The sequence below is a fragment of the Haemaphysalis longicornis genome, unplaced genomic scaffold (assembly GCF_048455015.1).
Source record: "Haemaphysalis longicornis isolate Haplotype H1 unplaced genomic scaffold, Haemaphysalis longicornis Haplotype H1 scaffold_2, whole genome shotgun sequence".
Taxonomy (NCBI): Eukaryota; Metazoa; Arthropoda; class Arachnida; order Ixodida; family Ixodidae; genus Haemaphysalis; species Haemaphysalis longicornis.
In genome coordinates this window covers 242511541-242538269 of record NW_027526295.1, presented here as the reverse complement: position 1 = coordinate 242538269, position 26729 = coordinate 242511541, and the positions used below count along the sequence as shown (strand labels likewise).

The following is a 26729-nucleotide window of genomic DNA, read 5'->3' as shown; positions in this document are numbered from 1 at the left end:
CTCGTTTTCGAATGCTTCGTGATAGAAGCTTCCTGCTGCAACGACACGAGACTTTTACAGCAAAGCTGTATATCTTTGAACCCCCATGGTTTGATCTCCGTGGGCAGAAACGCTAAGGCGCCACGAATACACTTATAGATGACATTCAGTGAAAAGTTTAGCGGGCTATTTCTTTGCTTGGCAACGCTGAAAACCGCCATGTCCATGGCTACTGTGCCTGCGCATGCGCTTTGCGCCAAAATCTCGCAGAAAAAGTAGAGAAGAGTCACTGTGGTTGATCCCGTCGCACACAATACGCCTCGAACCCTGCTGGATGGCGTCATGCTGCGGGCGGGAGACGAGCAGCCTCGGAGGTAACGGTTGAAGCATGGAGGCGAGCGAGCTTGCTGTGATGAGGAGCGAAGTCTGCGGCGCTTCCAACCACTTCGGAGTTCGCTGGAATGGAGTGCGGCCGACAGACGGGCACTGGGGAGCGGGAGCCGGCACTTGGCGGCCCACACCAGCAGGGCGAAAGCCTAGGAATATCCAAATCCATGGTGGCTGCCCCCGTATACATAACGGGCCACCGTAGGCGAAGTCCCTCCGAGAGCACCCGGTGGTGAAAACAACGCTACGCGATACCCGCTGGATCCGTAATCGAATACGCGCGGCGGAACCACGTGAGAGGCAAGGGCGCATTCCGCCGCGGAGGGGAAGACTTTTTGGTACGTCGCTTAGAGTGAAAGGAATAACCCCGTTTTCTCTACAAGGTAATGCTTTTGGTCTCCGTTGTATGGACTGATGCGTGTGCCATCATGATGGTGGGCGCGGACCCCCGTTGCTAAGGCGACACGCGGTTTCCGGCATGCGCACCACGCCAGTGAATACAACCTATACACGGCATGCTTCTCCCCTCCCCAGGTTTCACGTTAGTGGAGATGGCCCGCTTTTTTTCTTTCCCTTCGCCCACGATCATTCATCATCATCATCATCAGAGAAAGTTGGCTTTCCTGCAGAGCGTATTGACGTAAACGGCATCAATGAGGACAATTCAGCTTGTTTGAAAATTAGACTCGTGAAACCAAATAAATTAATGGTACGTCGACCTGCCTTAACAACTGCAGGAAGCAACGTTAACAAACCATAAAAACGGATTTCACGCAGTGAACACACACGCTGCACAAAAATTTAAAAAAAAACTGAAAACCAATTAAATGTAATGCAGGGCGATTTGTGTTTCGGTGTTGAAATGAAAAGCGCGCTTTATCCAAAATTCAAGATCGCATATTTCTGAGATGTTGGGGTATTCTAATTGAATAAAACGGGGACGCAATGAATTTAACAGCAGTTATAACATATTATTCTGGGCTGTACGGCAGCCACAATGTTGATTCATCACTGCATTCCCAGAACATCCCCGCTGGGGCCTTCGAGGTTTCTACCGTGGCGGACATGCCACACTTCTTCGCGTCTTGAACCTCCGCAGCAGCGACTAACCTGCATACGAGAAAGAAAAAAAAATGAATATCTTATTTGCAATAACAGGAACTGTTAGCTTGTTTCTTAGGATTTTTTTTTCTGGCAGTACTGCTTGGCATAAGCGAAATAATATCCGTTTCCAGAAAGGCTAAACTAGATGCAGAACCATAGAAGCACAGAATTTAGTCACCATGTAAGTATTCGGTTGAAACCTGCCATATCGGGATACGCCTTCCTCCTGCAATGGATATAAAAGGGCTGATAATGCTGATGATGCTCAGTATATCGCTGCGAACGTTTTGCACCGCACAAAATGGTGAGTTTCTACCGATCGAATGAGCACAAAGTTGCAGTCCTGGGTGACTTTGTCAGCTTAGAAGCAGAACCCAGCAGCGCAATAAGCAGGAAACCGGCCCGAAAGGACCGGTTAATATTAGGATAGTTAATAGGAAAGGTTAATATTACGCTTGAAGAAACCGTTGATCCGAAGGCGGGAAATGTTATCTGCCCAAAACCTAAGTACACAGCTTTCTCAGTTAGCCTAAACCAAAACCTGGAAGTAGAAAGAAAAGAATCAAGGCTTATTGTCGTTCTTAGCTCGCTGATAACCAGAGCGAAATTCAACGGCTCATAAATATCAGTGGCCAGGAAGCTACAGACCTCGGGTTAAATTTTAGCACTGAAAATTTGGGAATAACGGTTTTCAATGACGCCAGCACTCACGTAGTCTCAATCCAGCATGGCGAATGACCCAGAGTGAAGGAATATCATGGACAACTACTTAAGAACTCACGAGGAGTAACTGAAGAATAAAGGAAAGCAAACGCAGCTATAATGACGCATAGAGCTCTGTGGGGTATAGCAAATACGGAGTAGTGAGAGGAATGTGGAATGGAGTAATGGAGTAATGGTTCCTGGCCTCACATTTCCGAATGCAGTGCTCTACTTAAAATCAAATTCCCTATCATGCTTTGAAGGGAACCAGAGAACCATTTCTCCTTAGGCGCACATGGCAAAAAAGCCAGCGAGGCAGCGCAGGGCTATATGGGCTGCACGTCGTTTGAAGTTCGAGAAGCGCAGAGTAAAGTATGTTTTGAGAGGAAGTTGAGATCAATGGATCAACGTAGGTGGCATCAAAAGTTTTTACGTACCTATACAGGAAAAGTGTGGACACAGAGTGGTTAAGAAAGACTAGAAGGCTAACGATGAAATACGGAAAGAACAGTGGAGAATCAAAGGCAGTCAGGGTAACCAGAAAAGAAGCAAGGCAGATGGAAACAAATAAATGGAGAGACAAAAAATGGAAGCTAAAACGTCGTTATAGATGTACAGGGCAGAGAAATTGGTAATCAGAAACGAAATTTTCAACGATAATTCCAAGGGAAATGCTTTGCTCTTTGAGGCAAGAGCGGGTCGCGTGAGAACTGGAAGCTTTGTAGGGAAGGATAAACAAAATTACGGTGTATGCATGACCTGCGGAACAGAAACAAATTATGCGGCACATAGAGTTGGAAACGAGTATATCCATTCAAACCTATGCGAAGGAAATATTCGGCTTCCAGAAACCCTAAGATTTAAGGGTAACACGGAGGAAGTTCACATCAAGGCAATAGAGACCACTAAAAAACGATTAGAATGCCGGTGGACGAAAAGCAGAGAAGGGAATTTGCCTAGGACAGCTACCACCTGTAACCAGAAATTTTGAGCCTGCCTTAGAGCAGCGCTAGAATTAAACAAAGAGTATAAAATATAGATATATTAGTTTATTTCGTGAAATGACAAGTACTGACCCCATTACTGAAGGATATATTAGCAATAGATCAATCAATCAATCAACTGGTAAGAACACAGAGCACGTTGTGACGACATGAGTGTAATACTGCAGACTTAAACGCACACACAACACACACTTCGAATAAATTTATTGCTCCAACTGAAAGAAAAAGAAGGGAGGAAGAAGGCATGAGGAAAGAAAAATGAAAATAAAAAGGAAATAAAGAATTCAAAATTCAAAAGAATATTTTTTTTTTGGGGGGGGGGGCAGTTGGCGTAATTTACATAACATTTCGATTGCTCCCTTCAAGTGTTGTTTTTCGTCAGGGGCACGGCAAACTGGTTGATCGTCGTAATGACAGCAAGCTTTGAATTCATGCAAGCATGAGGAATTGCTTTGGACCAGAACACGACTACCAACCTTCGTTATTTGAGAACACAAAAAGAACGCGAACAGGCAAGATAGAGATAAACGCTCATACCCGTGTTATCTGTCCGTGCCTTCTTGTGCGCTGGAAATACATTCGTGGAGTACCGACTAGCCCTAACCTAAGCCTTCCTTCACGTTATTTGCTGCAGCCAGAGCCACGGCCTCGTCCAATCACCCCTCCTCCCTTCCTCTACGCCCCCAAGAAACCGTTAATGTAGATGGAGAGGGAGAATAAACTGAATTTAAAATGCATCTCGTGTTGACGTTGAAGTGTGGCCCAACGTAGCAGCCTGTTGAGGAAATGAGCTTGAGTTAAGGCGAGGTCGGTGAAGCGGTTAAAAGGAGGCCAAAGCTTAGCATGCCTATACTCTTCTGGTTGGGCGCCTTTCCTCCCTTACGATTTTTGTTGTGCCTCACAAAATTCAGTGTACCGTATAGACGCTGTTTAAACCGGTCGGGCGAAAAGAACACACAGAGAGGAGGCTGCCGTTCTGTGGAGCTGCTACTTCTCCTTTCTATTTATTACTCTACTTCTTTTTCTACGCTTGCTTTTTTCGAGGTGTCACAAACTTCGCAGTATTTACCTGCGACATTTTGAGACGACTTCCCTTCATATCGGACGTGCTAGAACATGGGACGCCTTCCCTTGCGTCCCCTTTCTTTAAACCTCCTCCTTTATCGTTTTTGGTGTGTCATTTGGCTAATGTTTTGCTGTGTTAAACAGGTATTGCCAGTGCAGTCCGGATTTGGAGGGGAGTGGTAAAGTGTCAGGGGTATTTTTAGAGCGGTATAGTCTCATATACGTGCATGTTGGAGTGGCCATGCCTTGGAGACTGCAGAAAACTCTCAGGAAAACGCTCAGTCCACCAGCACGGCTAGAGGAGCCCGTGGGACGGGCCTTTGTCCTGCACAGGACACAAGTGTAATCATGATTACGATAATGATGATGATGACGGGGTACTCTCGGAATGTTCTCATTTTATCCTCAGTCTATTCTTCAGCGCGTCCCATTCTCTTCCAAACAATGGCGGCAACTACGCCGGGTTGTTAGCGGTCATGGACAATATCGTCTGATGGTTGAGAAGTGGCCCTGGGCTGTATAACTATCGTGCTTGCGCCTGTGACAGAACTGCATGTGCCATCAGGTAGGGTATTGCGCAAGCACACGCTGTCAGAGTTGTCAGCTAACATTCTTCTGGATATCCTTTTCTAGAGAAGCGCTATTCGGGACGAATCCAATGACTTACCCTCCGCCGGCAGAGCAGCATGCTTAAGAGGAAGCCAGGCACCATCAACGCCACCACCCACGTCACTATTGTTAGATCTGGGGGAAAGGGTAAAAAACAAAAGATGGAAGTAATCAGTGATCAAGAGATTATGTACATAAAGTCCAGTTGCCTTCTATAAACATCCGTGAGCGTTGGGCCCTTTGAGGGCCGCAAATTTGAGCCAAATTGGAATAAGTACAAAACACATGCACAAAATTCATTGGCGTGTGCATTTTACCCCGTCTTTGTCACCCATTGCAAACACTACCTTCGAGCTGCGGGTGGACCGGCTGACCGGTTCAGACCTTCCGGCGCAACAAGAAGTTGTCGTTTGACACCTGGCGGCCAGCGAGGACCACGGAGTCCCGGGCTAAGCACGTTCCCACAGGGTAGCTGGTGCACCTGCCATCTAGCACCCATTTCTCACTTTTGAAAATGGTTAATCCTCCTCTTCCTCCTCCTTCTCTCCGAAAGAATGCCGCATATGCCAATATGAAAATTTAAAAAAATTGGAGGCCAACTCGAGACTCAAGATAAGCCATTTTGCAAGAAAGAAAGGGCCACGGGCCCGTTACTCATGGGAGTGTGTTTCCGCGCAGAGTTCTTGAACACGCTAGACAAGTTTATTTATTGAGTGCGTGAGGGCCTGACGTCGACTCCTCTGCACACGAGCAGTTGCGCACGCGAAAGTTCGTTGCTCCGAAACTCTGTAAAGCAACAAAAAGAAAATAGAGCAGAAAGAAGTTCCGCCCTATCAATACGATTGTAGCTAAAATACCGTCCACATTAGCTAGCCCGATTTTATACTGTGCTCGTAGCCAATACCATTGCGTGAAATGAGTGGCTAGGCGTCGGTTATTTGATCTTACTAGGGGACCGGTGTTTGGTAGCGTGTTTCTTGCGTGGGGAGAGCCCCTGATCGACCGCAAGTATAACGAATGCCTTGCGGTAATAAGATAAAACTGCATCTTCATTGCAGCAATATTCATTTGAGAATGCGGGTCTATCGGTCATGCACCGACCTAGGTGCGTCATATTCAGCGTCCCTGGTCACAGACAGACAGACAGACAGACAGACAGACAGACAGACAGACAGAGCGGACGAACCGCCTCCGGTGACGACTTCGGCGTGGCTGGGCGCGCCCATGGCGATGCCCGTCCTGTTCACGGTGCGAAAGGCGGTGACGGTGAAGCGGTACTTAATCCACTGGAACAGCCCGTTGATGTACACGTGCCGTAGGCTGGGCTGCGGGTAGACCTTGGTGTGGCACAGCCGGAACCAGCAGTAGCCCACCACGAAGCCGTCCGCCTGGCCCTCGTCCAGCACCCAGCTCACGCGCACGCTGGACGGGCTCAGGGCCGAGGCGCGAAGCTGGCACGGACGGTCGGGGGCTGCGCATGCGTACCAGAGGGCGTGCGTGAACAGACGACGAGACAGTGAGACAAATGGCACACGAAGGGTGGAGAGCTGGAGCAGTTGGTACAGACCTTTTCAACTCATTAATCCTGGGAGCAGTCGTTTTATCAGTGCTTTGTGCTAGCGCTCATTTAATTCGCGAAGTCGACAGGATCGTCTAACTGCGCATGCGCACCACAGCCCAAAATACGCTAAAATCTTATTAAAACTTAAAGAATGAAAAAATCTATGCCTTCATAATAATGGAAACGCGTGAACTTGGCTCGGGTCGTTGTCTCCTACCCCGTGTACCACAAAGTTCACGCTGTATGTTCCAGTATTAAAATTGTCAGGCAATTTATACTGTTTCATGGGCTTTGTGCAGCATTGGGGAGGCTGAAGTGTGCATTAGCAAATAGGGAGAGTGAATAGGGGCATTCGTCAATGAGGGCAACAGATGCAGCGCCCATGAGGCAAAAATCTGAGTTGGGTCCGTTTAAAAAAAACGCCCATTTCGCGTCTGTGAAGGAAAGTTTGAATGCAGGCGTAGGCTACAAAGGAAAGCTATACAGCTTTCTCGGAAACTTCTCATTTGAAGAAAAAGAAGTTTCAGAGAAAGCTGTATAGCTTTCATTTGTAGCCGTACGGCTGCATTCAGGTGGACGTCAAACTTTCCTTTACAGAAACTTACTCCACCTTGGGGATTTCCCCTAAACCTGGTCGATTAACTATTTCGCGTCTGTTTAAAGACATGACGTAGTTACACTTGCGAGGCCTTTAACCTGTACCACTGCACCGAAACAGACCTCGCTTGTGTTGCGTCACATGCAATTGTCTGCTTTAAGCCAATCAGAGCTCCCTCAAAGTGGACACTTTTGAGACGCACATGAAATGGGCAATACTCAGAATTGCTGCAATGGACGACGACAATGACCAGTGCGGCACCCGGCAACGTCGTCTGCCCCACCTACAGGAAGTAGTTGACGTTCCTTGGGACTACGTTTAAAGACAATAGACTTTCTTGGGCAACTTAAAACCAAAAATTTTTCTCTGTCTGTATGTCTGTTTGTCTGTCTGTCTGTGACTCGATTCAGCCACCCGGCTGAAGTGAAACAAAATCTGCGCAATAGCCTTATATACTTACAGCCAAATCTAAACGTGTTAGTCCGGTGTCAGTGTTCATACTTGCCAACATTGTTAAACAAGAACAAGACATTACGCAAACATAAGGCGGAACATCAATACATAAGTGATATTTGCAGTGTTCCTTTACTAAAAGATGCATGAATGCTTGGTTTCTGCGATAGGAAATTACATACTACATCAACTGCAGAAAACAGCCGCCTGCTGCTGCTCGCGCTCCTGGCGGCATTTGAGAAATCACACGGCAATGGCAACGAAAGGTTCCACCAGATAGGTCCCACGTTCTGCTTGGAACACACGTGTAGTCGCGCAACGTGGTTCTATAAACGTTGAAGTAGGGCGCCTCGATTCACGCGCGTCTCCGCCGTACGGCAGCGCTGGGCCCATCGAGGAACCCGGCCTGTAGCAGTGGAACGCCAAACCTTTAGTGTGTCTACCTTGAGAGGAGCGCGACGGAAGAGTAGCAGCATAAGAGGTGAGCGGGAAAGCAAAGGGAGGCATTTACTTGGAAAATGCATCGAGAAAGACTTTCGTCTTTCGTCGACATTTGCAACTAAAGGAGCAGATACGCGGTCATTTTTTTCGTGATCATTGTTGTCCGCGCCTCTATGCCCTCATTCTTCGCAGCTTCGACTGCACTTCCCGTAGCTAATGTAAGAAAGTATAGCAGAATTATATCAAACGCGTTAGCTGAACAGACTGGTGAACTTTAAGAGAAAGTAAGACACATGAGGTGCGGTATCAATTAAGAAGACAGCATTAGTCGACTCCACAGAACAAAATCCGGCATCGTCTGTGCCGTTTCCGAGAAATGTTAGACAATGGCCGATGGCATGAAGAGAATAAAAGTAAAGTAATTGAGCTGCAAAGAAAAAGGGAAACTATGGGTCTGTACGGGAATCGAACCCGAGGCCCCCAAAAGCTAAACGAGCACGCATCCCCTAAGCCCCTATAGCTACATGGCTGTAGCTGACTAAAAGAGGACCTAGAGAATCCGTCGTGACCTGATACATATAGGCGTGTGTTAGACGTGAACTGAGGCCTACATGAGTAATTTTGGCATGTTAGTTACAGAACAAGCCAAGAACAAAACACAACATACAGAACAGAACAAGAACAGAACTAGTCGAGTGCGAGCTGCGTTAAGTAAAATGCAATGTTAGCAGGGGAATTTTCGGCCCTTACATAAGCCTAACGTTACGATTTGAGCTCGTAAAAGTCAATGTTAGCGCCGCTATTTGCTGGCCTTACGTTAGCCTAACGTTACGCTTTGAGCTCATGCCGTTGTCAGCGGGTTCTCGCAGCTTGATGTACTATCGTGGTACATTGAAACACGAACAAAAGAGCGCGTGGCCTTGAGTATACGCCGCGCATCCTGGCGATGAGCCGAATATGCGCAGTAGGAACAAGTTACGGGAGTTCGTGACCAACCTTGATATGCAATGACCATCGTCTTTCCATCGTTTGTGGGGCGCTCAGCACGAAATAAAAATAGAGGAATAAAACTGCGTGTGCCGTTTTCATCAGCATTGGGACGACGTGAGATAACGCTCGCGTGAGGGCGAGCCGAACGCGGCGGAAAGACAAACCAAAAAAATTGGCCGCGTATCTGCTCCTATCGTTGCAAATTCCGTCAAAAGACGATAGTCTTTATCGGCTTTTGCGAAGTAAATGCCTCCCTTCGCTTTCCCGCTCACCTCTCATGTTGTTCCTCTCAGTGCGTCGCGCTCCTCCCAAGGTTAAGACGCCAAAGGTTTGCTTAAAAATCATTTAAAATTTTCCGCGTTCCACTGCTCCAAACCGGGTGTCTCGATGCGAACGCTGCCGTACGGCGAAGACGCGCGTTAATCGAGGCGCCCTACTTCAGCGTTTATAGAACCGCGTTTCCCTACTCCACGTGCGTTGCAAGCAGAACGTGGAACCTATCTAGTGGAACCTTGCGTAACTGTTGCCGGTTGATTTCTTATAATGGCGCCAGAAGCTATAGTGGCGCGGGCGACAGCAGGCGACGGCGGAGTGAATTCTTTTTCTGCAGTTGATGAAGTATTCAATTTCGCAAATTCAAGCATGTTTGATTTTTTTATAAAGGAACACTGCAAATATCACTTCTGTATTGATTTGTTGTCCCATATTTGCGTAATGTCTTGTTCTTCTTCAACAATGTTGACAAGTATGAACATTACACCGGACATAGACGGGTAGATTTAGCTGTGACTATATAAGACTATTGCGCAGGCATCTTTTTGCTTTGGCCGGGTGGCTGAATCGGGTCACAGACAGACAGACGGACAGACAGACATACAGACAGACCAAAATTTCTGGCTTTAAGTAGCCCAAGAAAGACTATCGTCTTTAAAAACTACCACCTCCCCTCGCGGGAACCCCTGTGTAGATGCGACGCATAGGGGATCACGTTGCAGCGTTGGACAGCGGAGGAACGGCGCTGGAACGATGGAGGGGAGCGGCGCAGGCACCGCGTTTTATAGCGCGCATGACGGTGAGGGGACGCGCCGGCGCCAGTGCGTCTGCCGCGGCTATGACGCAACACTCCAACACAATCCACTTTAATCCAATCCAATCCAAATCCAATCCAATCCATGCCAAGCCAAGCCAATCGAATCCAATCCAATGCCCCTCGCGAGAGAGTGTTCGCTATCGGAGAGGAGAGGGGGTGAGCGGCGGAGAGCGCAGCTGGCGCGACGAGGAGAATGGGGGAGGGGCGGACGCCGACGACGACGCCAGATTAGAGTGGCCAGATGCAGGGACAAGGCGAGTGAATGAGGTGCCTTCGCATCTAAAAGGCTCACACGCCGAACGATGGTCTTTCCATACCAAGGTTTGACACGAACTCTCGCAACTTGTTCGTACTGTGCATAAGCGGCTCGTCTATAGGATGCACGGCGTATACTCAAGGCCACGCGCTCCGTTGTTCGTAATGTACCACGATAGTACAATGAATTTGACGTTGCTTGACACGTCGTAAAGGTAAGCGTTAATTACGTAAAGCTGAGCGGAGAAATGGGCCCAACGAAGGCTATTGACCAGTGCTGTCAGACTAACTAAGCGGAGAAGGAAAGGCGCAAAAAAAAAATGACTAACTATGATAATGGGCTGTTTCATCGAGTGCATCCCGAGGAAGGCTTAGGTGCTTCCGTAAATTTTATTGCAACCCGCCGCGGTGGCTCAGTGGCTAAGGCGTTGCGCTGCTGAGCACGAGGTCGCGGGTTCGATTCCCGGCCGCGGCGGCCGCTTTTCTGATGGAGGCGAAAAGCAAAAACGCCCGTGTGTACGAGATTTCGGCGCACGATAAAGATCCCCAGGTGGTCAAAATAATCCGGAGCCCTCCACGACGGCGCGCCTCATCGCCTGCGTTGCGTCGGCGCGTTAAGCCCTACAATCAAACAATCATCAAATTTTATGGCAGGTCTGTTTGAAGATTATCCCAAATTAGTTTTCTGATGTCAGTGCTGACCAATGGGCTCCAGAATTAATCCATCAAAAGCGGTGAATTTTACTCAGATGACATTTAGCTGGCATCACGCACTATGGTTAGACATGTCCAAGTGACACTTCCTTCAGCCTAACGGGCGAAACTGACAAATGTTGGGAACATAAATGCATAAATGTGCACGTTCTTTTCTTTCAAAGAAATAAATCTTGAGTGTAGCGTTTTTCCTGGTTCCACCTTTCTCCTTGTCAATTTTATAGAATCTGCAAAGGACAAAGATTTCTCGCCGTAGAGAAGGTAGTAGCCGGTATCTTTAAAAACTGTACCGACAATCACGCCCCTGCGACTCGCTTTCAACGATCGTCTGCAGTCCACCACTTAATATAGTGGGAAACGCTCATCAAGCAGCATAAATAACAGCCCCGCCGTATATATATCGTACAGAATCTCTACAGTCGAGAACAGCCGCGCTTGCTCAGACTTGCATCTAACAGGCTCTGGTTAGGCCTCTAACCTTCGTATTCACAGACCTAACTTAAGTATCACTTTGACCTCGCGGCACTCCGGCGCCTTGCCGCGTTTTAAGAACTGAACTTGTGCTGCGAGGACGCCTTTTCGCGAACTAATCGCCCCGAAAAGTAAGCTCTATTTAAGGTAGCTCCCAACCTACCTTATGTGCGACTTTTCCCGACGAACATCGCGGACTACGACGATAGCTTAGCTGAGGTGTCAGTTTTCGAGCGTCATTCGCGAGAAATTGATAAGGCAGTAAGGAATGATCATTTCTGCAAGCAAAAAGGATCATTCTGTGCACACGCAGTGCACACGCCTGCCGCTCGGACGTGGCCGTGTTTACACCTGCACACCGGCCCGGCACGTCAGAGCTGGCGGGCGAGCGATGCGGCCAGCGTCGGCAGCATGGCGCTGCCTCCGTGCATTGAAAGAGCCTGCACGTAAGGCTACAGTTCGTCGCCGCTTGCCAGCATGCAACCAATCGAGCAAACAAAGTTACACATACGAGAAAGGGGATGATACTGTGGTGAAATTTTACGCAAAGGATAGTCATGCGCGGCCGTAGTTTAAGCGGCGAGCAAGTATCAGCTGCGATGTTAAGCCTAAACTTCTGTACGGGTACCGGCCGCCGACGGAGCTGACTGATCCGAGCGCTTGGAAGCTGGCGCCACGGGAGCGTCCTTCCCTATTGGTGCAGGAGTCGAGTCCCGCCCACACTCCGTAAGCGGATTGGCCCGTCGCGCTAACCTCGTTCGCAGGAGCCTAGCGTGCTCCGAAAAGGGCGCCTGTCATAAGGGCGTCTCAAGGAAGGTTTCTGAAACGCGCGGTGGCCTTTTCACATTGTGATCTTTTTCGGACACTTACGAAACGCGTCCTTAAGGCAAAAGATGTTTGCTTTCTGAATACGGGGTAAGTCCCACTACGCGGGTGGTGACGGTGAAATTTTCTCGGTTCATATCAGAGTAAAGACGCCGAAAGAGCGGCGGGCAGCTTTGATAGATTTAGCAACAAGGTACTTGAGATAAACGGAAACTGAGGACTGAGACTATCAGGAAAGGGAAGCCGGAGATTATCTGGGTTAAAGAGATAAGGACAATCAAGAGTAGTACTTATAAGACTGGCCATGGGCTGACCAATTTAATTAAGAAGCCAGGCTGGCGCAAGACACGAGCAGCGCAACGCTATTTTGCGAGGCCCTCGTCTCGCAAGTGGACACACGTTCGATGATAATCAGTGAGCTAAATGGCCTTTGGCAAACGGGGTGTTGAGAGAGATTTACAAAATAGCCCCCATGAGCCAAGGAAAGAGATTAAGATGAATGTCTAATAACGAAAAGAGAACAAGGTCCCCGCTGGAACATTGCTAACAGCAGGAGTGCATTGGCGAATATGCCTGTCGCTTAAAATTAAATTTTGGGAGTTTTACACGCCAGCGTTACACCTGGGCTATCAGGCGCATCGTTGTGGAGGGCTGTGGATGAATTTAGATTACATGTAACTCTTTGGAAGGGCCACAAAAAAGAGTTGTTTAGATTGGAAGAACTATCTTCTGGCAAATCACTCAACGTCACTCTATTCCCGTAAGAACCTTTTTTTTCACCTAAAGAGATAAAAAATATTAAACGACTGAAAAACGAGGAAATTTATTGATAAGAGTCATCAAGCAATACGTACAATGGTTCTTCACTGACTGCCGAGTTATACGCGAGAAGGCGTGGACATGGTGTCACTAGATAGGGTTAGAGAGTATCGGCACTCTTTTCTCCTATTGTTCCGTGTCGCCGCGGAGATCACTGGTCATTTCGCATCACATGACACTTGTTTACACTGCGACGGTTCATGGGCACCGCCATTATGTCGTTTGTGCGTTTTCTGTCGCTCAATTGTGTTACTCTCAGCTTGTCCTCCTTGCTCTGCGGCTGCTTGAGACTGGCGTGGTTCCGAACGCAAAATCGTGATTGTGGGGGGTTAACGCGCCGACGCAACGCAGGCGATGAGGCGCGCCGTAGTGGAGGGCTCCGGATTAATTTTGACCACCTGGGGATCTTTAACGTGCGCCGAAATCTCGTACACACGGGCGTTTTTGCTTTTCGCCTCCATCAGAAAAGCGGCCGCCGCGGCCGGGAATCGAACCCGCGACCTCGTGCTCAGCAGCGCAACGCCTTAGCCACCCGAACGCAAAATCAAATAATACGCTTCGCAGCATTTCAGCTGCAGAAGTGTGTCCGAAGATGCCGTGTTTCTGTGTCTTCGGCAGTGTTGTTTACAAATGACCTGAGTCATAGTTAGTGGTGAGCTCGCAGAAGCAGAGTCTGGCAACACTGATAAACACCAAAATTGCCGCCGTTGCTCACTTGCATGCCTCAGTTACGGTATTTAGGAACACTGGGTTAACAGTCGTAGGTTGATTAGGGCGCTAAGGCTCGGGGGGTATGGCATGCATAGTAAACGAAAAAAAAAGTACCGTTGATGAAGAGAGCCTTTCAAGAAAGACAAGGCGAAACCTTAGTTATGCCATCTGTTGATTTTCTGTCGATATTTCTGGTGAATGTTTCGGCCACGCTTGCAACCACTTGACCCGAATGGACAGCACCTTCGGAAGCTCGTTTCACTCGCAACGCCCGACCCGGTTCTGGCATTGCTGCTTTCCTTACACAGCGCGCAATCCCTGGTTCGCGCACCCATTTTGTCGGCGATTATGTGTACCCTACATAGATTTTTTGTACCACAAGGGTTTCATGAAACAGGGAGATATAAGTCTTTCGCCTTGGAAAAGTGACGTGTATAAAATAGGTATAACAGAGGAGATTAAAAGTCGTGCATATATGCACACACACAGAAGTGACAAAGCCATGTCTGTCGGTCTGGACCGTAGTCTATTCGTAAACATCATCCAAAACAGCATGGGTCGAACGGGGCTGGCTGCGCCATAAGAAAAAAAAAAACATTGGCTCACTCTGCTTCTGCGCATTGAAGCTGGTCTCGTAGAGGAGTACGCCGTCCGTTCGGCGCACCTGCACCTTAAGCCTCTGGCGGGTGAGGTCTGTCCAGGCGACGAACTTCTCCCGGCGCAGGTCGAGCAGGTTGTCGCGGCACGACGTCTGGCAGCCGTCGGTCGAGCTGCACATCCGCACGTTGAGCAGTTGCTCCGACTCGTTGCCCATCCGCCACTCGAGGCCCACCATGAAGGCCGAGTAAGCCGACGCCCGGAAGCGAAGCTCTGCCGGTGCGTTTAAGGGCGTGCGCATAAGACAAGGAAGGAGTACTCATCGTTCGCTGAGTTGAACTGGGGACTCGTTTAGTTTAAGGTAACTATAAGTGTCTCGAGATGTGAAACTTCAGCGAGAAAGCACTAACAACACTCCTGTCGGCGATTGTCAGTCCAGTCCTAAACGCGATAGCATTCGCATCAAGGGAACATGGTGGGCGTATGACCACTCAAGAATCCCAAGGCGAGATCTCAAGATCCGCATGTTACTTTTTCTCATGAATTCAAGGCCAACGAATGCCACCACAGACGATTCAAATGTGGTATCAGTTTGATATTGACAACTCGGTGAAGTGCTCATCATCGTCATTGATTCATTGTATATGAAAGAAGCCATTCCAGTGCGCACATCGACTATTAAGGTGACCCCCAGTAAACTCAGCTGTTCGATTGTTTTGGTTTACCCATGACGATAATCTCTCCCACTGGCGCACACCCCAAAAGGCATAATTCCGCGCAGATCATGCCCGACAATGGCATGCAGCATTGAAACTGTGCAATGTGGGACCCCAAACCTACAACTTTTGCCGTTCGCACGATCAAGAATGTATGCTGAGGAGGTTGTCAATGGAAGCAATTATCGATGGGCATCCCTGCCAGGGGGTCAGCCTCGGCTGCAATGCCTGTGCGCTGCCAAGTTATTTCACATATTGAGTTGTGTTTCAGCAAGGATACGGCTACTCCCCACTTTCAGGCACCTCTTTTTTAGAAATTTTGTCCAGGGACACCGGTAGACGGCAGGTCATCAGAACGGCAGGTTCCCCACATGGAGAATGTGACCACTGTGGGCGGCCTTATGCAACGCCATGCTGATTAGTTGATCCCGCGATAATTTCTACCCTGTCTCTTCCGGACAGGGTAGAAATTATTACATTTACCCCTTCCGAGAGGTGAATGTAATGACGCGGTAACGGAACGAATGGAATTAGAGTTTCATCACTCCTAGGTGCGCCCGCTGAAGACACCGCGTCGTATATTCTTTAAGCTACCTGTTCTTCCACACGCCAATTAGGACGGGTACCCACGCCAACGAACATGGATATACCAGTCCTCCCACTACCTAATATTTGTTGCCGCCCATCAAACTGGCCGGCGCACAGACTCAATCTTAGGAAAGGAATAGGCTGCAGTTCAAGATAAGTTTAGACCACTGAAGGCGGCTGGATGTCCTTGTCGGACATATAGTTCAAGAGGACTGTGATTTGGGCGAGTTAATGAACGTTCATCATTGAAAATCAGCGCGGAAAAAACACAGCACAAAAAAGGAACGAGAAGCAGACAGTAGTCCTGTACACTTCTCGTTCCTTTTTTGTGCGGTGTTTTTTCCGCGCTGATTTTCAATGATGTCCTTGTCGGAGTCGTCATTGCGTGCATGAGGGAACTAAAATGAGGGAGAGAGAGGGGGAAAGAGAGGGGGAGAGAGACTATCTATGGTCGAACTGAGACCCATCTTATGTATAGCTATCCCTCAGAACAAGAACCTTGGCCAGGCGGTTGGTGAGGGCCGCGAACGTTAACCACACAGGAAAGCTGGAGGAGGAGGAGCATTAGATTAAGGAGGGGACTGTAGGGCGACGGGAGAGGAGAAAAGTATGTGCTCAACATCTGAATATCATGAGGGGCAATTAGCACAATAGAGGTTTTAGCGCTAATGATCTCTAGAGGCGTGCTAGGATGATGCACATGCTCAGCCTAAGAATCTGGAAAGTGCGCACTTGTGGAATGAAGCGGGAAGTGCGGGCTCGATTGTTGCCCAGCTCACCGGAGTCGAGCGTCCAGGACCGCGTGCAGAGTGCGAAGCTGTCGTAGCCGGACGAGGAGAGCGGGTTCTCGTCGACGGCGCAGAAGGCGTACGTGACGCCTGGCCGCAGCTCGGTGACGTACGAGGGCCGAGCGGCCACCTCTCTGCTGCAGCGGAGGCCCGAGTTTGCGGGCGCCGTGCAGTTGCCGAAGTCGGACAGGTCGCACCGGGTCTCGCGGCCGTACGGGATGCAGTCGAAGAAGCTGGTGCCCTTCTGGAAGTGCTCGGCCGTCGCGTGGCAGAGGCAGAAGCGGTTGCCGCTCTCCGGCTGCCAGTCGATCTGGAGTGCGTGTCAAGACGAGGGCGCTCACAGCGAACGTGCTTTTTTGCCGCTTTTTTTTAGAACTGCCCTTTTTGTTTATGGACGGGGTTCTGAGGATATCTTGTGTTCATCAGCAAATCTGGGGCGAAAAAAGCTTTGCGCAGAGCCAACTTTATTGGGAAGGTTTAGCAGGAAATGGCTGTAACTGGCATTGTACCAACACGTTCCCAGCAAAAATAGCATGGCAGCCAGTGCGGTTCTGTTATCACACCGGGCTTCATATACTTGGCCCGATTGCTTTCTTTACAGCGAAGTTAACTGCAAACGTAACACAATTTACGTTTGCTGTCAGCACATGGGCTTCTACGGAAAGGCAACGGACAGCCCCGTGTTTGTCTGCTGAGTAAAACTCTAGTCCTTGGAAGTTTCCAGTAATCCCAAAGCCAAATAAAGAAAAACTAAAAACGTGTACATCCTCTAGCCTTCAGTTATGGCGTACATTTTACAATGCTTTGTTTACAGCGAAGTTAACTGCAAACGTAACACAATTTACGTTTGCTGTCAGCACATGGGCTTCTACGGAAAGGCAACGGACAGCCCCGTGTTTGTCTGCTGAGTAAAACTCTAGTCCTTGGAAGTTTCCAGTAATCCCAAAGCCAAATAAAGAAAAACTAAAGACGTGTACATTCTCTAGCCTTCAGTTATGGCGTACATTTTACAAAGCTTTGCTGCTCATCTAAGAGACTGGAATGGCTTTTAATTTTTGTTACACCGCAGCCTGCGATTGCGTTTCCCGTAGAAATCATAGAAATCATGGAGATGCCTCAAGACCGAGATAACGCCCGCTTGTGCCACCATACTTCTACAATAAAATTCTTCTCAACGCCGCCTGTTCTAACCCACTGGCTGTGACGTGTCATCTGGATGATGGAAAAATACTAAAACCAGTCCCCCCCGCCCCCCTAGTGTGAAATCTACTGACGCAGCGGAGCTGTGGTTCTCCTGTGTCGGTTCGACCGTCAACGGGCGCTCGCCCGAGAACGGTAGCGCCTTCGACGCGCAAATTCTACATTTCGCGCAAGGGAATAAGCAACTAAACTTCAGCAGCGAGAGGCTGCCTCCCCTCTTCCTCCCCTAGCGGGTGGAAGAGGAGCCCGCCCCTGTGAGACCACTGCGCCCTCTGTCGGTGGGTCTGGGAACTGATTTCTGCGAGGCCGCTGAATGGTCTGGGATCCTGCTCCTACCCTTGCTTGACGCACAGCATACAGCAGACGGACGAATAGGCTCAACCTACAACAGCTCCTCTGTTTAAGAGGAGATAATTAAAAGGTAACAACAACCAGCCCAACTGATGGCGCAGTACAGGGAGCGGGGACGTGGAAATTCGGCGACCAGACTTAGCGTCATGTTGAGGTCAACGTGCAGCAGCAGCTGGGCGGACTATAAGTTTGACGTTGCGTGGCACATCTTCAGGCTCATTTGTCGTCTTTCCTGTTTCCAGACGTTGCACACTTTGCGACACTAAAATAGGGTAGTCTAAAACTCAGCGATAATAAACTCAGTGGCGATACTCGGGGAGAAGTGATGCTCGTGACCGCATTTAAAAAGAACATAAGAGAACGGTTATACTCATTCGTAGTTTTTCATATTGAGTAAATCTGTATCAAGGATTTTAGCCTGTAAGGTATTTAGCCCGAACGGTCTGCTTTATAGCATCTCTAGTAGACTTGCCCCAACCATAGGTCATTATTTCCCGCAATACCCACTATTAATTACGGGGAGTTCACAAACTGGTTTACAGCTACACTAATTGGGAACTTCTGTAACCGCAAAGGGACCATGACAACAAAATAGAGCCTTGTTTCAATTGAAGGAAGCAGCCAATGGTAACTGGCTTAACTCTTCTGCGTCCTGAAGGAAGCTATTTTTAAGTATCGAAAAACTACATTCGCGCTACACAATGCCAGCAGTCACAAAACGTAGCAGAAATGCTCATAACAATCATAAATGCGTTACCTCCATGTTATCATTCAGTTATTATTCAAGTACACGTCCAACCAGAACTGGAGGCCCAGTCACGTTTCTTGGCGATGGCTCTCCGCCGACCTCCCAGGCAAGTCCATGCGACGTCCTTACGCCACGTATTCCTTTTTTGGTTGCTGTTCGTGACCGTTTTACGGTCATTTATGTTCCCCCAGATTGACATTTGGAAGGCGATGTATATTACGCGTTGCTATAACAGTCTCCTTACAACTTCTAGTTTATACTCGTGCGCTTCTTTTTCTGGGCCACAAAACCCACTACTCTTATCTGTCATTTTGAGCTTTAATTATTTCACCAAACGTCAATGGGCGTAGAAGACCGGAGACGTACCTTGAACGACGTCGTGTTTGCCCAGATTTGAGATACACGCACGCCCAGGGACACACGGACTTGGAGAGCTGCCTGCGCATACGATGAGGGTGAATAGTTACGACGGCCACTTCAGCGAGATAGTAGTACTAGAAAAAACTCTGGTAACAACACAGCGTTTAGGCTTTCAGTTCCGCTATGTAGATTTAAGAGAAAAAAGTGCCAAGAAAACAGGCCGAGCGCACGTGAGCGTGTGCCTCGTGAGGAGCCCCGGTGTGCTTGCGCCACGTGAGGAGATCGCAAAAGATAAAATACTGAGCGCACGTCACCGTGCACTTCGCGAGGAGCACCTGGCGTCGGCCAGCTCGGCCTTGAGGACACACTGCCGCCCAGCGTTCGATCACGGCATGATCTCTCGCCTGCTCTTCTACTCGCCAGTTCACATGCGTTCGCGCCTGAATTGGGGGGCACAGACGCCGAGCGCGCACTACAGAAGCCGAGTTGGTGAAGATGGTTTCCGCGTGTTCTAGCGCGTGTTACCACGGTCCACTTTGGGAGAGATGTGAAATACTGCGGCCAAAACGATCCCGGCATGCCAGTCATGGAGAACTTCCAGCGGCAAGTTCGCAAATCCATGCGAGGTACAACATCCGAGTCTCCGATGAAGGAACAGGGGCCGCCAGCTCTGCTGTTTCTCCAGCCTTGCACCACTAGTGCAAGTTGTGCCAATGTTTTGTGTGTGTGCCTAGGATGAAGAGTGGGGAAAAAAAGAAAAGTGAAGAGGAGAGAAGAAGAGCGGGGAGATTCTCTTCTGTATTCTTCCCCCTTTGGGCGCCTGCCAGGAGTCCTTGGACCATGTCGAGGACTTCAGCCATTTGAACCAGTTGGACTTGCACGTCCGGGTCAGAACGGAGCAGCGCGGTATCCAGCACCTCCGTGGTTCTAATTTGAAATAAACAGTAATATATCTTTCTGTCTTCACTCTTGTTTTTATGTAGGCACGACCAAACTAACGCGTTGCAGATCCACCTGCATCCAAAAACCCTGCATCCCTCGTGGGTAGCATGGCTGTAGGCCACGGTGTAGGGAAAAGTGTTAATCTGGAGCAGCGTCCACACAACTGACTGCCACTTGGTTCATGTTAAATGCCCACGTAAATGTCATTGGTGCAAAAGTTACGAGGTGCGTGAGATTGTTGGTATGGGTGTGCGAATATCAAAAATGGCACTGCGAATCGAATACTAATGGTAAAAACAGACTGCTAATTGAACCGAATGTTCTTGAATACGAATATCTTTCCATGCTCCAGTTCAAAAACATGGCTGCAAAATATAAACTAGGTAGTCAGGACCTTATACAAAAAAGGGTGCAAAAAATTAAAAATAAAGTATGAGGACAAGATTGCAATGCAGTCGAACAAGGTTTTGACATACATTGTTATGAATACATGGTGGTTTCGTAACATTCTGTGAACTCAGAAAGTACATTTTACTGGCTGCAACAACTTTAACCACTCTTTAAATCACTTCCGTTTGGCGCTATTTCCCCAGCTGGCCTTGCGGAATAAAAAATCCAACCATCACCATCATTTGCTGGCTGCAGTCTGTCCAGTCATTGTAAAGAGGCCCTTGCTCGGCATGCTAATACCTCGTATGACCTTACTTGCAAACAGGTCTGTGGCGCTGCTTAGTGCTTTGCCATGATTACATAAAATGCTCAAAAAAGGATGGAACTAACACACAGAACAGAAAACAGCGCACACTAAGTCTGTGCTGTGTGGTGTCTTCTTTCTGTTCGTCGAGCCGTTCCTGGTGCGTTTTATCCGAACGGTGAGCCATCAACTAGTAACTATCAGAAATCCTTAGTAATTACGTTACATTTTCAGGAAACTTTTTTTTTCGCTGTATAATCTTTAAAGAGGTAGCATTTCACTTCAGCCACCAAACACCAGAGTTAGTAGACACTTGTTTCGCGAAAGACTTACATGTGTTTGGCTTTTTTGCAGGGCTTTGGCCTCGTGCAAAAAAGCCAACTTCCAAGGGCATGTTGCATGTCGTAAGGTAAACTTTCTCTGCTCTATTATTCGTAAATTCGAATAGTCTTCGAAGGAAGAAAAGTCCCACACTACGTCTACTACCGCGAGGCTCAATACCGCTGCTTTCTTAGGTCAAAACGTACGGGGTATGCAACGTTTCTGGCAAAGTAGATCCTTGTATGGACTTATGCCCGAATCCACAAGAAGCGCGCTGCAAAAGATGCGGGTTGGAACAACCGTTCGAAAATCATACTTGCGACCCCCCCCTCCCCCCCCTCCTCCACCTGCGGACTTTGTGGAAAGGGCACCCTACCTACGACAAGAAATGCCACAAACGATTCCAAGCCCCCTACCTTCTGAAGAGACACCAATGGGAGAACAAACTCTGCTAGCAAGAAAGCAGCTCGAAGGAACGCCCGTTACGCAGCCCCTTCGGAAAGAAAGGACGAAGCCCATCGGCAACGAGGAGGAAAACTCTGCTTTACCCGCCGCCACCCCCCCCCCCCCAAAAAAAATCACGCCATATTCACGGAATTAATGATGATAAGTGGGGCGAAGCTCGAGAGGGGGAGATCATCGGTAACCGTAACTCTCCCGTGAAAGTTCGCCCATTACATCATTAAGAAAGACGTAAGACTGTGTGCGTACATTGTACAAATCAACTTTTATTTTCGGAGTCAATGCTCCCAGGCCCAGACCTGGTGAAAGACCCCGCGCCATCGAGGACTACCCCGCACCTCCACCACAATTTGTCACGTAGGATGGGACACAACGGTAAAGAAAGAACTTTTATTTAGGGCGAACTTGTGCCCGAACAAGACGAGAGGAAACGAGCAAAGGTCCTTGTGTCTCGTTCGATCTCCGAGAACGACTGCCTGCGTTCGTGGCGTGATCTCTTGCGTGATCTCCCCCTCGCAGTGCACGTGCGCTCGCGCCTCTGTTGGCGAACACAGACAAGCTCGAGCTCCCGGTGCCGAGTTTGAGCTGCCGGTTGCAGCCGGTTCTTGCGCGTGCAACGCGGCCCACTTTGCGACATCTCCGAAAGCATGCGGCGGTCACGTACCACGAGTCACAAGGGATGGACAGACCCATGACTTAAGGAGCTTCGCCCCTAAAAAAAAAAAAAACCTGGCGAAAGAGGCAGAAGTAAGGACCACAATCCTCTAACATCTAACCACCGGGTATGGACCACCAAGACACCAGGACCAAGACGGCCCAATCCAAGCGAGTGGACAATGTAAACGCCAACGCAGTCCAGCTACTAGGGACAGACTGACAGGCAGAAGAATCCTCCACCTTAAGCCAAGCATTACACTTGGTGAGCTGGGTAAACACAGTCTCCAATAACGTTAACAGTAAGGCTAGACAAGCGAGGAAACACATGCCTAGTACACACCAGGACGACCAATCGAAATCTAGTCACCAGAAGCACAACTCGGTATCGTGTCATCAGCGACGAATCGGCCTGGTAATTTTGCCAAGGGAAACACTTAGTTTCGATTCGCAAGTTGCTACACCAGTGTGGTGTTTAAGTTTTAGATAGAACCAATTTTTACGGAACAAATGACTATGGAAACTAGTGGCGTTCGCAGGATCCCGTTTTGTGGCGTGCTAGACTGGAGAAAAGGGAGAGGACGCACACAGTGAGAAAAAAAATACCATGAGCGACAGATCACAGAAAAAAAAAAGAAACAAACTTCCTGGTGAAGTAAGCGAAGTTACCTATGGATTATGTGTAACTTTTATTTTTTCTCAGCGGAATTGCGGAAAGTGCAGCCGCTGAACCGCGTAAGCTTATATTGTGCGTCACTTGCGACTACAGGGAATCTAATGATATCCAAAATCAGTGGTCCTTTCGGTACCCTCCCCACCTAGAAACCAAAAATTCGATAACGAAAACCCTACCCTCCTTCACTTTGCATGCACCAGTGATGGAAACACACGCTTGCTAGTTGTGGTTTTCGCCAGAATTGGAGCTTCGAATAACAAGAAAACGTATTGCTAGTCCTAACCGTCTTATCTCTTGCATGTGGATGAAAAATGGCAGCATCTCCAGTCCGTGGATGATGGCGAGGGCGCGGAGTACGGGGACTGGAAATGACATCCAAGTTGCGCCCCGAGTGACATCCGATTTGCGCCCCGACCATCATTCGATTTGAGCCGTGATTTGCACCTTGATTATTGCCTAAATGAAACTGCAACTCACGGCTCAAATTGAATTTCGCTTGATTTTCGCTTGATGGTGGTGTGCGCACGGATGGACACGGACGGACATTGGGAGGTCCTAAGGTACTCCGCACCGTTACAGGCGAGGTATTAAGCCGTTTGACTCTCGGGTACTAACGCAAGAGGTAAAGACACAACTCGAGACGTTTGAAATAGAAAGATATAAGGGAGCGGTAACATGGGCCCGGGCTGAAAGATTGTGGTTAGGAGAAACGCCCACGAAACGCGCTCTCGGAGATGAAAAGCGATACGCAGCGAAGAACAGTATAGCGGCGATTTCATATGCTGGTGCTGTCACTTGAGATAAACAAAAAATTGAGCGTGCATTCGTGGACTACTATAGACATGTACTTGTACTGGGCTAACGTCAGCCATACAAATATGGATTTAAGGAGCAGTTTTTACCACTCATGCCGAAGCTGGACGAAGAAGTTAAAGCAAACTTGGAGGCTCCTACAAATTTGGAGGCTCCTATCAGTGTTCGGGAAATTGAGCAGGCCATAGATGAGCTAAGTTTAGGAAAAGCGCCTGGGCCTGATGGCCTCAGCGCTGCTTTTTACAAAGCGTTTAAATGTGAACTTGCAAAGGCTCTTTGCAACGTTATATGGCTCGCGTGTAAGGAAAAGACGCTGCCCCCGTCATTCCGTTGAAAACGTGTAATCTTTATCCCCAAAATAGATGATGAAACAAAATTGTTATCCGTCGAAGCATATAGACCAATTACACTTGCAAATGTAGATTATAAGGTATTAATGAAAGTTCTGGCAAAACGTTTACAATGTGGCATTCAGTGTCTTGTTGGCCAACACCAAACCTGCGGCATAAAAGGTCGCTCAATCACGACAGACCTCCATCTGTTTCACAGTCTTTTAGAAATCGTTGACTCATCGGGAGGCCGAGTTGCTATCTTGCAGTTAGATCTGGCTAAGGCCTTTGATCGTGTAACACACGATATTCTATTTGCAGTATTGGAACAGGTGAATGTCGGCTCGATTATTTTAGATGGGGTAAAGATGAGTTACACAAACAGTTTCACGAGCCTGATAGTAAATAAAAAGTTAGCGAGAGCTTTAAGGTTGTGTCGGGCGTGAAGCAGGGATGTCCTTTAAGTGCCCTTCTGTTTGCTATTTACTTGGAACCATTTTGTCTGAAGTTGTTAAATAGTAATCAGGTAAGAGGTTTCACGTTGCACGAGAGTGAGGTAAAGATTATTTGCTATGCTGATGATGTTGCGGTCGTTTGCTGTGACAAAGAGAGCGTCAGTAGAGCGGTTCGAGAAGCGGCGGAATTTTCTGAGCAGACAGGAAGCGCTATCAATTGTAGCAAGTGCCTACGCACTTGGCCGTGAAACTGGGAGGGCACGCCAGAGGAATTCGCAAACGTCAACTGGAACACCTCCCCCACTAGATACCTTGGCGTGCCATTACAATGGTACGAGAAACCCGCTGAGTTCTGGCCTGAAGAAACTGAAAGGGTCCGGAGTTAAACGCTAAAATGGGGGGGGGGGTCATGATATGTGAATAATTTCGTGCGCTTCTGTCAGTAATGTATTTTTGGCTGCAAAAATATGCTATGTGCTTCGGGTGTTGGGCATGTGAAGGGTCAACGTGCAAAAAATTCACAGGGTCTTTGCTGTGTTTATTTGGCGCTCAGGGTGGGAGCACATGAGTCGTACGAACCGCTTCATTTCCGTTAAAAAAGTAGGTCTCGGACTGGTACACCTATTTCTTAGGCAGGTTGTCCATAGGTTTATTTTCCTGAGAGACCAGACAAACCCTTTACTATGAACAGTTGTGCAGACGAGGTTGGTGAATTATTTGCCAGATTTTGCTGTGTCTTCCAATGCACTAAAACCAAGAGCCCCATGAGGCTACTTGAAGGAGGTCTATATGGCCTTTCAGTTCATGAAGGCAAGGTTTTCCTACCAATACCTTGCTCTAGTAGCTAGACAGCAACTGTACAAGGATGTGATCAATATGGCATTACCGCTACCTGTTTATCGCTCTTTATACTGTGCAGGGTCGGGGAGAGTTAAACAAATGCCTGTGAAGTTAACAGTCAAAAGCTTCTTCTTTCAATTACATACCGGAACGCTACCCGTCAGTCATTGGCTGCGGGAGAAAGGAATATTTGTAGCGGGATCAGTAATTTGTCGACATTGCGGTAAACTGGAGACCATACAGCACATTTTCTTGGACTGTTCTGACACCGTGTTCCACTGGGACATTCTCCAGCGGACACTACAGAAAGAACTGCCGGTATCTCCGCATGGAATACGTTTCCTTCCAACGCATAATGATGGAGACATGCCACTTGACATGTTTATGGCCTTGAGCCTGCACAGTCTCTGGAAACCTCGAATGGCCGTGCGACATGCAGACCTGGATACGCAACCGGCAAGGGAGTACTTTATTGACAGCATTGCTTATATCAGAGATGTAATGAAAATGCAAGACGAGCAACCTGAGTGGGCTAACATCTTGGATAAACTAATTAACCTGAAACGCTTTTAACACGCGCCACCCGTAACAGCGGGAGGGGTTTTTATCATTATGTTTTGTTGAGGAATGTGCCATTGTTTGGAGGTTTTTTTTATCGTTATGTTGTGTTGAGGCATCTGTCATTGTTTTTTTGTGTGTGTGTTCACTGTACCAAGCCGGTAAAAAAAAAAAAAAACGGTCGTAGCCCAATGGGTAAGACGACTAACACTAACTGTGTCTGGTCTACCGGACGGAGGCTCGAATCCTGCCGGCGCCTGTGTGATCTTTTTTGCGATTGTAAATGCTATGCGTACGGACGCGGACGGACATTGTGCGGTCCTAAGGTATTCCGCACCAAAAAACATGGATTTAGTTATATTCCTCTTGTTCTCCCTTATGGCACGTGAGAGGATCCGATTATCTTCGTTTGTCGTGTGTTAGAGTGCAAAACTGTAAAGCTGACTTTTCAATGCGGCTTACTTCCAACATCCTGACGTCTAAGTTACACAGAGCAGAGGGGCAGTTCTTGACATGACGATTTAGTAGAGCTATTGAGATTGTGGCCGGCCGTCTTTTCAGATTGGCTGTAGGATTTGTCGCGTGTTTCCTGCCATCGAACGAGGTAAGTTGACTGGCAGCAACGTAGATCGGGGATGGGCTCTGATAATGTCTTCGAGTGAACTGGCAGTAAACTACAAGAACAAAAGAAAAAGTCGATGCGAACATTTCAAGTTTCGATGCGAAGGCGTTTGTATGTGCCAGAAGTTCAACCGGTGACACGCCTCCGCCCGCGAGGTGTCTCAGCCAGTGTACTGGCGCACAACAGAAGACGTACCAGGCAAGCGTAGATGACAATTTGCGGGCCCCGGGCTGTCAT

The 26729-nt window shown here is 48.3% G+C and overlaps 1 protein-coding gene across 1 annotated transcript; it reads right to left on the bottom strand.

Moving 5' to 3' along the window:
• Positions 1–1286: 1286 nt before the first annotated feature.
• On the bottom strand, positions 1287–26729 carry LOC144167716 (uncharacterized). The gene is made up of 7 exons (XM_077696902.1): positions 26684–26729; positions 19133–19200; positions 16459–16777; positions 14385–14648; positions 6037–6321; positions 4909–4985; positions 1287–1476 (listed from the first exon to the last, which is right to left on the bottom strand). Exons 1-7 carry the CDS (start codon positions 26727–26729, stop codon positions 1375–1377), a joined length of 1161 nt encoding a protein of 386 aa, XP_077553028.1. The 3' UTR covers positions 1287–1374.